The 12499-nt window shown below is 28.6% G+C and overlaps 1 protein-coding gene and 1 long non-coding RNA gene across 2 annotated transcripts; one reads left to right on the top strand and one right to left on the bottom strand.

The window, feature by feature from the left end:
- Positions 1 to 447: 447 nt before the first annotated feature.
- On the top strand, positions 448 to 4081 carry LOC137812931 (pectinesterase). The gene is made up of 3 exons (XM_068615189.2): positions 448 to 1383; positions 1985 to 2458; positions 3467 to 4081. Exons 1-3 carry the CDS (start codon positions 519 to 521, stop codon positions 3679 to 3681), a joined length of 1554 nt encoding a protein of 517 aa, XP_068471290.2. The 5' UTR covers positions 448 to 518; the 3' UTR covers positions 3682 to 4081.
- LOC137812933 (uncharacterized) lies at positions 1802 to 3583 on the bottom strand. Its single transcript, XR_011081303.2, has 2 exons — positions 3445 to 3583; positions 1802 to 2452 (listed from the first exon to the last, which is right to left on the bottom strand). It is a non-coding gene; the product is annotated as an uncharacterized LOC137812933 (long non-coding RNA).
- Positions 4082 to 12499: the final 8418 nt, after the last annotated feature.

Genomic DNA, 12499 nt, shown 5'->3' with positions numbered 1-12499 from the left:
AAAAGTCTGAAAACGAAAATTTACGTGGCACCAAAATTGCATCACACGCTAAGTTGAATAATCTAGTGGCTTAGCTTCAACTAAATCAGAAAAAGTGCCATTTTTATTTCATAATAACAGGGGATCACTATGAAAGCTTCTACTTGAACTAAAGTGATCTTATTTATTTATTTATTGATAAAAAAATAAAAAATAAAAACAAAATATACACAGAGGTTTCTTTCCCTAATTTAATTATTGACTAATGAAACGCACTAATGCTAAACATGCATTGTCACGTAAACATAATGCATGCCCCACATATTACATGTCCACGCACTTTTCAAATGGAAAACCCTAATGTGGGTTCCTCAGGGACTTTTACGCCACATATATGCATAACTGCATGGCCTACCAATGCCAAGTTCGAGGCTATATATAGCACCATTCCTTGCACTTTTTATCCACAAACATTTCTAAACCAATCCTCTCTCTCCTACAAAGCACTAAAGAGCCATTTTGATCACTGCATTTTCCATATGGAAAACCTCTTTTTCAACTGTTTCATTGGATACTGTCTTCTTCATTCCCTCTTGCTTGTGCATGGCAAACAATTGTCATGCAATGAAACACCCTACCCCCGTCTCTGCAAACATTACGTTGACACTACCATGGATGCTTCATCCTCTTCCTTCCATGACATGACCCTTAAGGTCAGCCTGAACCAAGCCATGGAGGTTTATAAACTTGTCTCAAACATGGACTTGAATAATTTCAAAGACAAAAGATCCAAGTCCGCTTGGGAAGATTGTTTGGAGCTCTATGAGGACACACTTTATCAGCTCAAACGCTCACTGAACTCCAACAATCTAAATGACAGGTTGACTTGGCAAAGTGCTTCCATTGCCAATCACCAAACATGCCAAAATGGTTTCACTGAGTTCAACCTTCCCTCTCACCTAAACCACTTCCCCTCCATGTTAACCAACTTCTCCAAACTTCTTAGCAATTCCTTGTCCCTTAGCAAGGCTATGAGTTTGGCATCGTTGTCTTCGACTAAACAAAATGGTGGGCGAAGGTTGCTTTCCGATGGCTTCCCCTCTTGGATGTCACATTCAGACAGAAAGCTTCTTCAGGAAACAGCATCAAAAGCTGATGTTGTGGTGGCGCAGGATGGGAGTGGGAACTACAAGACCATCTCAGAGGGTGTGGCTGCAGCTGCTAAGCTCAGTGGAAAAGGGCGTGTTGTGGTGCATGTCAAAGCTGGTGTTTACAAAGAGAGTATCGATATCAAGAGGACTGTGAAGAACTTGATGATCATCGGAGATGGGATGGGTGCTACTATTGTTACTGGTAGTAATAACGCTCAAGATGGTTCCACTACCTTTCGCTCTGCTACTTTTGGTAAGTTCATTCTCTATCATAATCTAACACTAAAAAAAATCATTAATATCTAATTAACTATTAAGATTTTAATCAATATAGCAACTAGTTAAACATGCATTCATATCTGTTTATATATATCTTTCAAAAACTTGTGTATTCTTATAAAACCCATGCATGTGTCTAGAACTAGATATAAACAAACCTAAATGAAAATTTTTCTCTATTTTGATAAAATATAATAGCTGATAAAAACTGTAAAAATAATAGTTTAAATTTCTTTTCACTCTTCTGAAAATTAAACCCTATATCACAGGGCCCCGTTGGGACAGGGACACGAGTAGTACTCATTTCTGTACAACTTAGTGTTACGGACGATCATAATCAAAACTTCTAGTCATTTTCCTATGAAAAAAAATCATTTTTCAAACACTGAAAGTAACCATAACAAACTCTAATATTATTATAATTTCAAAAGTGACATAAACAAAAATATTTTCACTTTACACTTGGTGAAAATATCTCTCCATGACAAAGACAAACAAAAATAAAAGACTTATTTATTTTGCATCTATAACTTTTCTACGTACTCACTAGTTGAAACCGTTGATTATTGTTACAGCGGTTTCTGGAGATAACTTCATTGCTCGGGACATCACCTTCGAGAACACCGCCGGACCGCAGAAGCACCAAGCGGTGGCTCTCCGTTCCGGCGCCGACCACTCGGTGTTTTACCGGTGCAGCTTCAAGGGGTACCAAGACACCTTATACGTCTACGCCAACCGGCAATTCTACCGTGACTGTGACATATACGGAACCGTAGACTTCATTTTCGGGGACGCCGTGTCGGTGTTACAAAACTGCAACATATACGTGAGGAAACCGATGAGCAACCAGCAGAACTCGGTGACAGCACAGGGAAGAACCGACCCTAACGAGAACACAGGCATCATCATCCATAACTGTGTCATCACTGCAGCTGGGGACCTGAAAGCGGTGCAGGGCTCTTTCAGAACCTATCTTGGTCGTCCATGGCAGAAGTACTCAAGGACTGTGGTTATGAAGAGTGCCCTTGATGGCTTGATTAACCCTGCAGGTTCACCACTTTTTTCATACCTTATAACTGCATCTATATTCTATAATAAAAAGGCTTGTGTTGTTTTATCTCAAGTAAAAATCAACTTACAAAACTCTATTTTATAAATGGTTAGTCCAATCATTTAAGATAAACGTTATTTAACTTTATTTTCACTTTAATATAAGATAGAAAAATCTAAACAAGATAGACATGAGATTTCCCGTGTCCTTTATTATTGTTATTATTATTTTTGCTTGTCTTTGATAGTGAAGTTGGAAACTTCATCTTCTACGATGATAGAGAAAAGCATAGGGTTAAAGTGTGACTCCTTGTCTTTGTTCATCATGCAAGTAAACTGCTAGAAGGAAAAATACTAGTGAGAGATAATTTTTTAACAATAAAAATACATGAAGATAAATTTTAAGTGAAAAGAAAGTATTATAATTATTTTTTGAATTAAAAAATTGTAGTTATAAAATGATTTTAGGTGTACAGAACAAAGTGAGAAAAGATGTATAAGTAATATAAGTATACATTGAAAAAAGAGAGAAAAATAACAAGTTTTTAAAATATATAATATGTAAAATTATTCATAGACGTAGAAGGATAATAATCAGCTAGAAGAGCCTAAGTGCCCTTTGGTGGTGTATGGGGATAGAAAGAAAAAGAAAAAGTAGATATAAATGAGTGATATGATTGAAAAGAATAGAGATAGAAATAATTAAAATAAAAGAAAAACTCAGCTTACCGACTTTTATCCCATTTAAGGGGTATAATTATTATTTTCTTGACAACGTTTACATTTTGGACCAATGTCTTTAAATTATTTTTTTAATATTTAAATAAAAGTTATTATTATTTTTTTAAAATGTATAATTTTTTGATTAAAATAAAAAAAAAAGATTTATGAAACTAACATGCTACTAAATTTAATAGCTCTCTACTATATTTTTTACCTAGAAAATAAAAATAAAATAACATAAGAGTGAAAGTGGAGTATTTACCTAGAAGTGGTTGTTTCTACAGGTTGGTCTGAGTGGAGTGGAAACTTTGCTCTGAGCACTCTGTATTACGGTGAATATGCGAACACCGGAGCAGGAGCCAGCACCGGAGGAAGGGTGAAATGGGGAGGTTTTCGTGTGATGTCGAGTTCTGATGCCGTGAAGTTCACCGTGGGAGAATTCTTGGCCGGTGGGTCGTGGATTCCGGGGAGTGGCGTGCCCTTCGATGCAGGGTTATGAAAAAAGAAGACTTAAAGCGATGTGTGTGTTGTGGGGAGGACTTGGCTTGTGTTGTTTCCAGAATGGGACATAACAAGTTCCTTAAAGAAAGGGAAACTAAATTGTCATGTGGTTTCTTGTGTCTTGATATTTTTCTTGTACAAAGGGTACAAAAAATGGTGTACTTCAATTTGTGGGTTTCGTCTTTCCCATGTCTTTAGGACACTCTGTTCCTTTTGTCGACAAAACATGGAAGGAAGCATGATCCATCCATCATAGTACTTGATCGATAGATAGATAGATACCAATATTCAATATTCTGTACTTTTTTTTTCTTTTTCTGACTGTATATGTGAATAATTGTTGTAAAATTGCACCTTCTGTGTTCATTGTATAAATGTATAAAAAGTCTTTTCTTCAAGTTTTTCCATCTTATACCACTGTAATTTCGTTTTTTTATTAATAAAAAATAATAAATAAATATAATTCTCTTAAAAAATTATTTATTTTTATAAAAAAAATAAAAAATAAAAAATAGAACTTCATTTCTCAACTATTCTAAACTTCTTATAATTTTTTTTTACAAATTTTTACTCTATAAACAATTAAAGAAGTCTCTCTTTGACAACAACAAAGATAAATCATCACATCAAATTTCAAAATATATATAATTATAATTAATTAACCAAACATTAACTTCTAAAACTAAAAACTTTTCTTTTTTAATCTTCTTTAAAAAAAACACAACTCCTTAACATAGTACAAACACAACAAAAACAAAAAAATACAAAATCTTTGCTCAACATAAACACTCCTAAAAAAAATCGTATTATTCTAATGTATTCATATATATATATATATATATATATATATATATATATATATATACTGCACATTGTTTTTCTTCAGCTCCACTATTTTTATTTCTTTATTTCTCCCGATTATATCATTATTTGTTTGGTCGTACAAAAAACGTTTATGTAGGAAACGTACAAAAATGTTTTTTTTCTCTTTTCACTAAGCAAGGTTTCAGTCATTAAAAGTCATTCTAAATATATACTTTCAAAACAAAAGTCATTTGTGTGAAATAACACCCTTGATAATTACATGTGTGAAATAACACCATTGATAATTACAATCCCTGCAACAGGACCCACATTCCAGTGGCGAGAAATTTGGACTTGAAATTGAAAATTAAAAAAATCTAAACCGAAATTAATGGAGAAAAGTAAACTATAAAAGGAAAACACTGCTAAATATGAAGCTCATAGCAGCAAATTATAATTGAATTTATGTTAATTTGAGGTTAATTAGGTGGAAGATTTTGGAGGGTGAAGTACTTAATAACAGAATGATAAACTGTTGTAATTAATGTTTCATCTGAAACTAAAAGAAATGTGTGTGTGTGTGATAAAAGGCATAGTGCATGAAATTAAAGAATTACTAGACTATTATAAGCACAAAGCATGGAAGATTAAATGAAACCTAAATGTAGTATAAATGTCGTTTTCTAATTAAGATGGTAATTAATTAAGGAAAGTAGTTCACATGGAAAGTTAAACACAATTAGGTTGTGGTCCTTTGGTGATGTTAACATTCTAATTATGGATTGTGATATATCAAATAGAATTACAGAATAACCAATCTGAAAATACAAGTCATGCTAAGTCTAGTCATCTTCTTCAACAAGTTGTAATTAGCATATTCTTTTGTGCAAAATTATGATTATAATCGTGCAAAAGCAAAAGAAAATGAAGTGTGATAAGATGTTTAATTAGGACTTCAAAGCCTTCTCGATAACTGGTCCACCATCATTTCTAATACCTGTATTTTGCTAGTTTTATTTTAATAATTAAACTACTAGGATAAAAAATTTCCACTTGGTATCATGTTGAACCAAACCAGGGAGAGTGATTGGACGAAAAATAAAAACAGATTAAAATACTTACACTTAAAAATAAAACTGTAGGTAAATATTGATTTTCTTTTATTTTTTTATTGCCAAAGAATAAATGAATAAATCAGTTTTATTTTATTATTCCGTAACACTCTCTCTCACACACACACACACATATATATATATATATATATATATATATATATATATATATATAAATTAAACAATCACAAATTAAAATATTTGATCTGATTTTTCAAAACAAAAGTGCAGTGTATAAATTAATTTAAACTATTTATTTTACTTACATAAATATTTATGAAAAAAATAGTAATTACTGAGTTCAAATAATTAGTGTTTGTTCGTACATCTGTGTATGTGGTGCAGCAACATAATAACTTTTACTGTCTAATTCGATTGACTAATAACAAAATTAGGATGGCTTTTATCTCAAATTTTTCCAAAGAGGCAACATTATAAATAATCCCCACCAATGAATCGTGATAAATAAAGATTAAAAATTTCATGACAAATTATAACTAGTAGTGTCTTAATTACTATTAAATCTCACTCATATTTATTTATTATTTTTCAGATTTTACTTACAATATTAATTTTTTATTTTATTTTTATAATATAATTTAAATCTTACATAATTTTTTATATCAATAGAAACATCAAAAGCAATCAATTTTTTATAAAAAAATAAAAAAAAAAATTACTTTTATATTGTAAAAAACGTAATAAACACAAAGGAAAAAATATGAAGAATAACGAAGGAAATAAACCAATAAAAAGATAAAAAGAACCGATATAAATGATAAAAGTAAAAAACTTTCATAAAAATAACCCAAAAAATATCATCAAAAAATAATAAAAAAAATAGTATAGAAACCAATCTTTATACACCAAAATAATTAGTTGCAATAGTAACTAAATTAGAGATCATTTTAGAAACTAAAACAAAAATTGGTTTCTAAATTCTATTATTGTTAAATAGTTTCTAAATTGTTATCTAATTAACAACCAAGGTTTTAACTACCAATTATTTAGTTTCTAAATTTAGTCTCTAAAATCTTGGTTGCTAAATACCAATTTAGAAACTATTTAACAATAATAGAAAATAATAGAAACTAATTTAGAAACCAATTTTTGTTTTTGTTTTCAAAATGGTCTCTATTTTAGTTACTATTGCAACTAATTATTTTGGTCTCTAAAAATTGGTTTCTATTTCATGATTTTTTTTAGTGATGTGTACAAGGCATTTTTGCCATAAACCTTAAAATGATAAAAATTGATAATTAATTTTTTTATAACTAATTAAATATTAATTTAAAAATAAAAAAAATAGTTTAAAAAAAGTCTCTAATTTAATTACTATTTTTTATTTAAAATTAATTTTTATTTAATGTTTGTTTTTTGTAGTGATGAAATATACATCCAAAAAATAAAATAGAGAGGATATGAAAAATGTTTTTAATTGAGAGAGTTAAGAGTGTAAAATTTGTCACAATATATTACAATTACAAAATATTAAATAAATTCTTATTATCTTAAATTTTATAATTTATTGTCATTGTCCAACACTAACAGTTAGGACCTACATGATTAACAGAATTCAATTTCATAAGTTTATTTAATATTTTTTATTTTATTTCAAATATTATTGTGATTAACAGCAGCCTCATAAGACTTGATATACAGAAATCTCTTGAGCCAATAATAGTGTTTGAAACAGAGTTGGATAGTAGGGCCAAATTGTCTCTACCAACCGATCAGAGGGTTGATAAACAACATCTCATTACTCTTATTGTCAACTTAATACTACAAATTGCAATCATTCCACTAATCTTCTAATTAACACCATTTATTCATTTACCAATATTTTATTATAAGTCAGCAACAATCTCAACCAAAAACTTGTTTTTCAAAGAAAATTCTTGGTTGCAAAAGCAAAGAAAATGTTGTTGCTGGGGAAAAAGAAAAAAAAACGAGGAGAAATGGACACAGAAACAGGTACATGTTGTTCTGCTGTTACTGATACAAACATACTTGGTAGTGAATAGAAGTACGAGAAAGGTATCAAGTTTCAAAACATGCACCGCGAATAAAGGACCTTGTCACTATAATTGTAAAGATGTATGTATCGTGATGTGTATACACAAGGATTGAAGAAGAAAGTCTTTGTTTGTTGGTGAAATCTGTATTGTTCCGCGAAGTTTACTTTTCCTACTCGTGTTGGATTATGGATCCTTTGATCTGTATACAGTTGATTCGGTAAAGTTAGATAGTGCTTGATTTGGTTGATTTTTTGTCCGACGATTTTGCGTTCCAAGTTAGGAGTTGAATTTTATGTGTTATTGTAAAAATGTATTTTTTATTGCTGATAAAAAAAAAACTGTTTTCAAGTTTTTCATATTATAATTTTTTTTGCCCTTTAATTTAAAAACGTTGGACATGTATATTTACAGTTTTTTTTTTGCTAGATTTTGTTATTTATCTTGAGTAGTCGGCAGGAGTTAAATTAAGCGTTATTTTAAAAATTATTGAGAGAAGAATGGTCATATCACTATTATTGGATTATGCCTTATCTTAGTCCTCAAATAATTTTAGAGAATGATAAAACATGTATATGTGACAACTCTATACATATATCTAAGATAGCATGTAAAACATTTTAATAAATCTTTGACATTCATTCTTTGATTGATGTTTTTCATCAATAGCATTATAATTTCACATTTGTCTACTTACCAGTCTTATTATTTGTAACTTTTGAGTTTATAAGTTCTGCATATATCTTTTCTCAAATTTTCATACTTTTGTTATTAAAACACTTCCTTGTGTTGTGTTGAAGTTGTCAACTCGTACGTGAGAGTACACATTATAGGTGATCTGATAACAGGTGGCTTGATAAGGCAACAAACACTGACTACGATAAATTCGAAATGGTTCTGATACTATATTAAAAAATAGACTTTAACTTTAACTCAACCTTATAAAAACAACTTATAAGATGAAATTTACACTCATATATATACAATGAAATGTGTCAATCTTTAGTTGATATAGGATCTTCGATGTCTTTATATGTCCTGCCAGAAGTTAAGTCATAAAAGAAAAGTTTATTTTATACCTTGAACAGTAAAAATCATATATTTAACAATTACTCGTAATAATATAATAATATTTTAAATTAAAAAAAATAAAAAATTCTTAAAGTGTGAAGTATATATTTTTTGGTTCACTGTGTTAATTTATCAGCACCAGTCATAATAACTTACTTGAGAATTTCTGTATACAAATAACAATAAGTTATATAATACATTTTTTAAAGACTGATTTGGAAATTTTTTCCAAAATTTTCTATGACAATTCATGACTAAGTGAAGAGTGTTTGGAATCCACATCTTTTTTATTGTGAAATAAAAGAACATTTTATAATATAAAAATAAATATAGACATTATTTTATAATTTATTTAGTAAGGTTAAGTTAATTTTAAAATTTACTTTTTTTAAAATTCAAGATCAACTAAACATAATAAGTGAGTAAAAATAAGATTTAGACTTAAAATACATTTCTGTACAGACTCATAGTCTATATAGACTATATCAACAAATAATAAATCAAACCACGTGAATTATTCTTTAACATCGCAATAAGCTGGATTAATATTTCCTACATTATTAATAAATAATAATTAATATCATTAACAATCTTGATATATCATTAATATCATTTTTAATCCAAAACTTAAGATTGTGAATTTTGTATACTTTTTTTTTCTTATGTTACTTATCTTAATCATCTCTACTTGGCTCAAAATTTCGAAGTATCCTTACATTCTAACATAATAAACAAACATATTTCTCAAAGCAACAGGTCGCTATAGCGCTTTCCATGTCCTTGTTCACTATTTTCCTAAGTATGTTACATTCTTCACTTATGTATTCTTCTTAATCATGAAAATAGTTGTTCAATTTTTTAAGTTTAATTGACTTCCTTGTTACACTTTATTTAGTGTTTAAGTTGACTTTTCGTTTGAAAAAGTATGAGACTATAAAAAAAATATTATATAAAAATTAATTTTAGAAAAAAAATAATTAGTTGTTATAGTGACTAAATCAAAGACCATTTTAGAGACTAACAACATTATTGGTTTTTAAACTAGTTTCTATTATATTGATGAATAGTTTTTAAATTGGTATATAATTAGTTATCAAAGTTTTAACAACCAATTATTTAGATTCTAAATTTAGTAGAAAAACCTTGATAGCTAATTAGATATAATTTAAAAATGATTTATCAATAGTAGAAACTAATTTAGAAAACAACACTTTTTTTAAGTCTCTAATTTAGTTACTATAACAATTAATTATTTTTTGTCTTTAAAATTAATTTTTATTTAATGATTTTTTTTAGTGGATAACATTGCTACACTTAAAAAAATTATCAGACAATCAACAGAAGAAAAAAAAAAACAAGAGAGGAAAAGAAAAAAAAAAAAACATAGTGCATAAGAAGAAGAAGATGGAAAACAAAACAAAACTGGGTATGGTACATTCAGATAAATTTTAACAAATCTAACAAAAACAAAAACAAAAAACAAAAAACTTTCTACAAAATTTGAACAACTAAGTTTTGTATTGAATTTGTAACAATGTCATGCATCAAAGTTGTGATGAGCCAGCTCATGATTTGTACATCCAACGTCAATGATTGGTGAATTATAAGTGGTAAAAGGATATGCGTGCATATAAAGATAAAAGTGTTTAAGGTTATTTAATGTAAGAAAACCATGTTGGGAAGCATAGAAACATCAGTAATGAATGTTGTTTGTCTTACGTTATTACTTCATATAATTTGTCTTTCTAACCTAATTAACTTCTCTGTCATGCGCTGAAAGCAGTCACAGATTTTGCTACAATTCATAGTTATGATAGAAAGAAATCAATACTATTATATCGTGTAATGTTCAATTTCAGGAAAATAATTTTATCTGCAAATAAAGTAGAAGAGCTGTTTAAACAGATAGGATTGTATATTTGCTGGATTCTAATTAAATATCCCAATATAATCAATCAACTTCACTGTCTAAAGAAGGTCATTTCCTTATCAATAATGCATACCAAACTTTGAAATTTTCACCCAAATTTTTTTAATTTTGTTTTTAAAAGACACATTCAAAGAATAATACAATAAGATAAGACATTGAGTTGCAGAACTAATTCATTTAACAGTTCAAAGTAAACCACTGAGGATCTGCCCCTTAACTGAGGAAATGATGATAAGCTAAATATTGAACAAAAAAAATGTAACAAGGACTGGGAATCCGAATTGAGGAAAATTCATGGAAAGATAGTGTTGGCTAGAGACAAACTAAGAGGATAAAACTGAATAAAAAGAAAACAAAAAATAGAGTGATTTTTGTATTAATATGATAATAAACTATATATATAATTTTTATTAGAAGGTGTTATTAAGTGAGTTATGAAATAAACAAATTTTGAGTTAGTAGATTTTATGAGAATAAATATTAATTGTAATGTCGAATATTAAATGGTGTTCTAGTTAAAAAAAAAAAAACCTTTGACACTCAAATTTATTAAGAACCTGAAAATAATAATGAAAAAGGAATAAAATTAAGTGAGTATTTCTTTTGGTAAATATTTATATTTATAAACTTTTGAGTTTTTATGAATTTAATTGAATAGAAAAAAAAATATTTAGTTTCTTGTTGTGCACTCTTACACGTATTTAACTTGATTGTATTACTTAATTCAATTTCATTATCTATAATAATAGGAATATACTTTTCACCTAGGAATTTTATAAATAGACTATTTCATAAAAAAAAAACTCAACTTCTTTTTCCTTTATTTGAGTTTGAGTGTGAAATGTTGAATGTCATGAAGGAGACTTTTAGATAAGAAAGTTATATTTTTTTAAAGATTTTAAAATCTTGTGTCAGTGTCTTCTTCCATAAACTTTTATCATAGACATTTTGTAACTCTTTTGCATTCTCTTGTTCCCCTTCTCATTTTGTTTGTACAACATTTTCATTATTTTGTTATTGTAGCATCATGGATTGAACCCAAGGTAATATAGTAGAAACAGATCGTCTCCCGATCTTTCAATTGTAAATAGATGATAACATTTATTACTGAGCAACACTAACAAGAAGGACATGTACATAAAATTAGAGAAAATTAGAGAAAATAGATTCTTATATATATTAGAGAAGACACACAGGATTAAGTAGGTCAAATCTTTGATTAAGAATATATTTATTTCCTTAAAGTTAAAGTATTTAGTTAAGGAAAATCTACGATAAGAGAAAGGTAAAAAAAAAGACAGTTAATTTGAGAAATGCAGAAGGAAGGTGTGTTAGAAGGATAGAAAGCAATGGATATAATAATTAGGCAGTGAAGTTCTTCTCTAAGCAATTGAAATGAAAATGGAAAAGGTGGAGGATGAGAGAAGACACTAACAATACAAACTTAACCCTTAAACATCTGTCCCTTAGTAAGCGAGCAACGAGATTTTTGTGTGGCAAACATGGTGCTAGCAAATCCCACTCAAACTAACCATATCGGAAAACCATCTGGAAAAAGACAAGTACCATTTCCTACTATCATTAATAGTAGGGACACAGAAGCCATATTCTTAAAACTATATTTAAATCAAACTTCAAAAATTTATCTATAGGAGCAAACCAAAAACTGATACAGATAATCTATAAATATATGTAAAGCCAGTAAACAATTAAAATAAAATCCTCATATAAAACTTTTAAACAATTTTCTAATTGTTTTTTTATAATGTTAGTGTCTTTTAATAAAGAAATAGAAAAATATCTGGCGTTTGCCCCGTAAGGTTAATAGTTCAGTATTAAGTTTCATTAATAGTTAACGACGGTTTCTTCTTTCAAAAATATGCA

This window comes from Phaseolus vulgaris, chromosome 2 (genome assembly GCF_051622355.1).
Source record: "Phaseolus vulgaris cultivar YP4 chromosome 2, ASM5162235v1, whole genome shotgun sequence".
NCBI lineage: Eukaryota > Viridiplantae > Streptophyta > Magnoliopsida > Fabales > Fabaceae > Phaseolus > Phaseolus vulgaris.
Note: the sequence above shows the minus strand (reverse complement) of the source record. Positions and strands in the feature narration are given on the sequence as shown.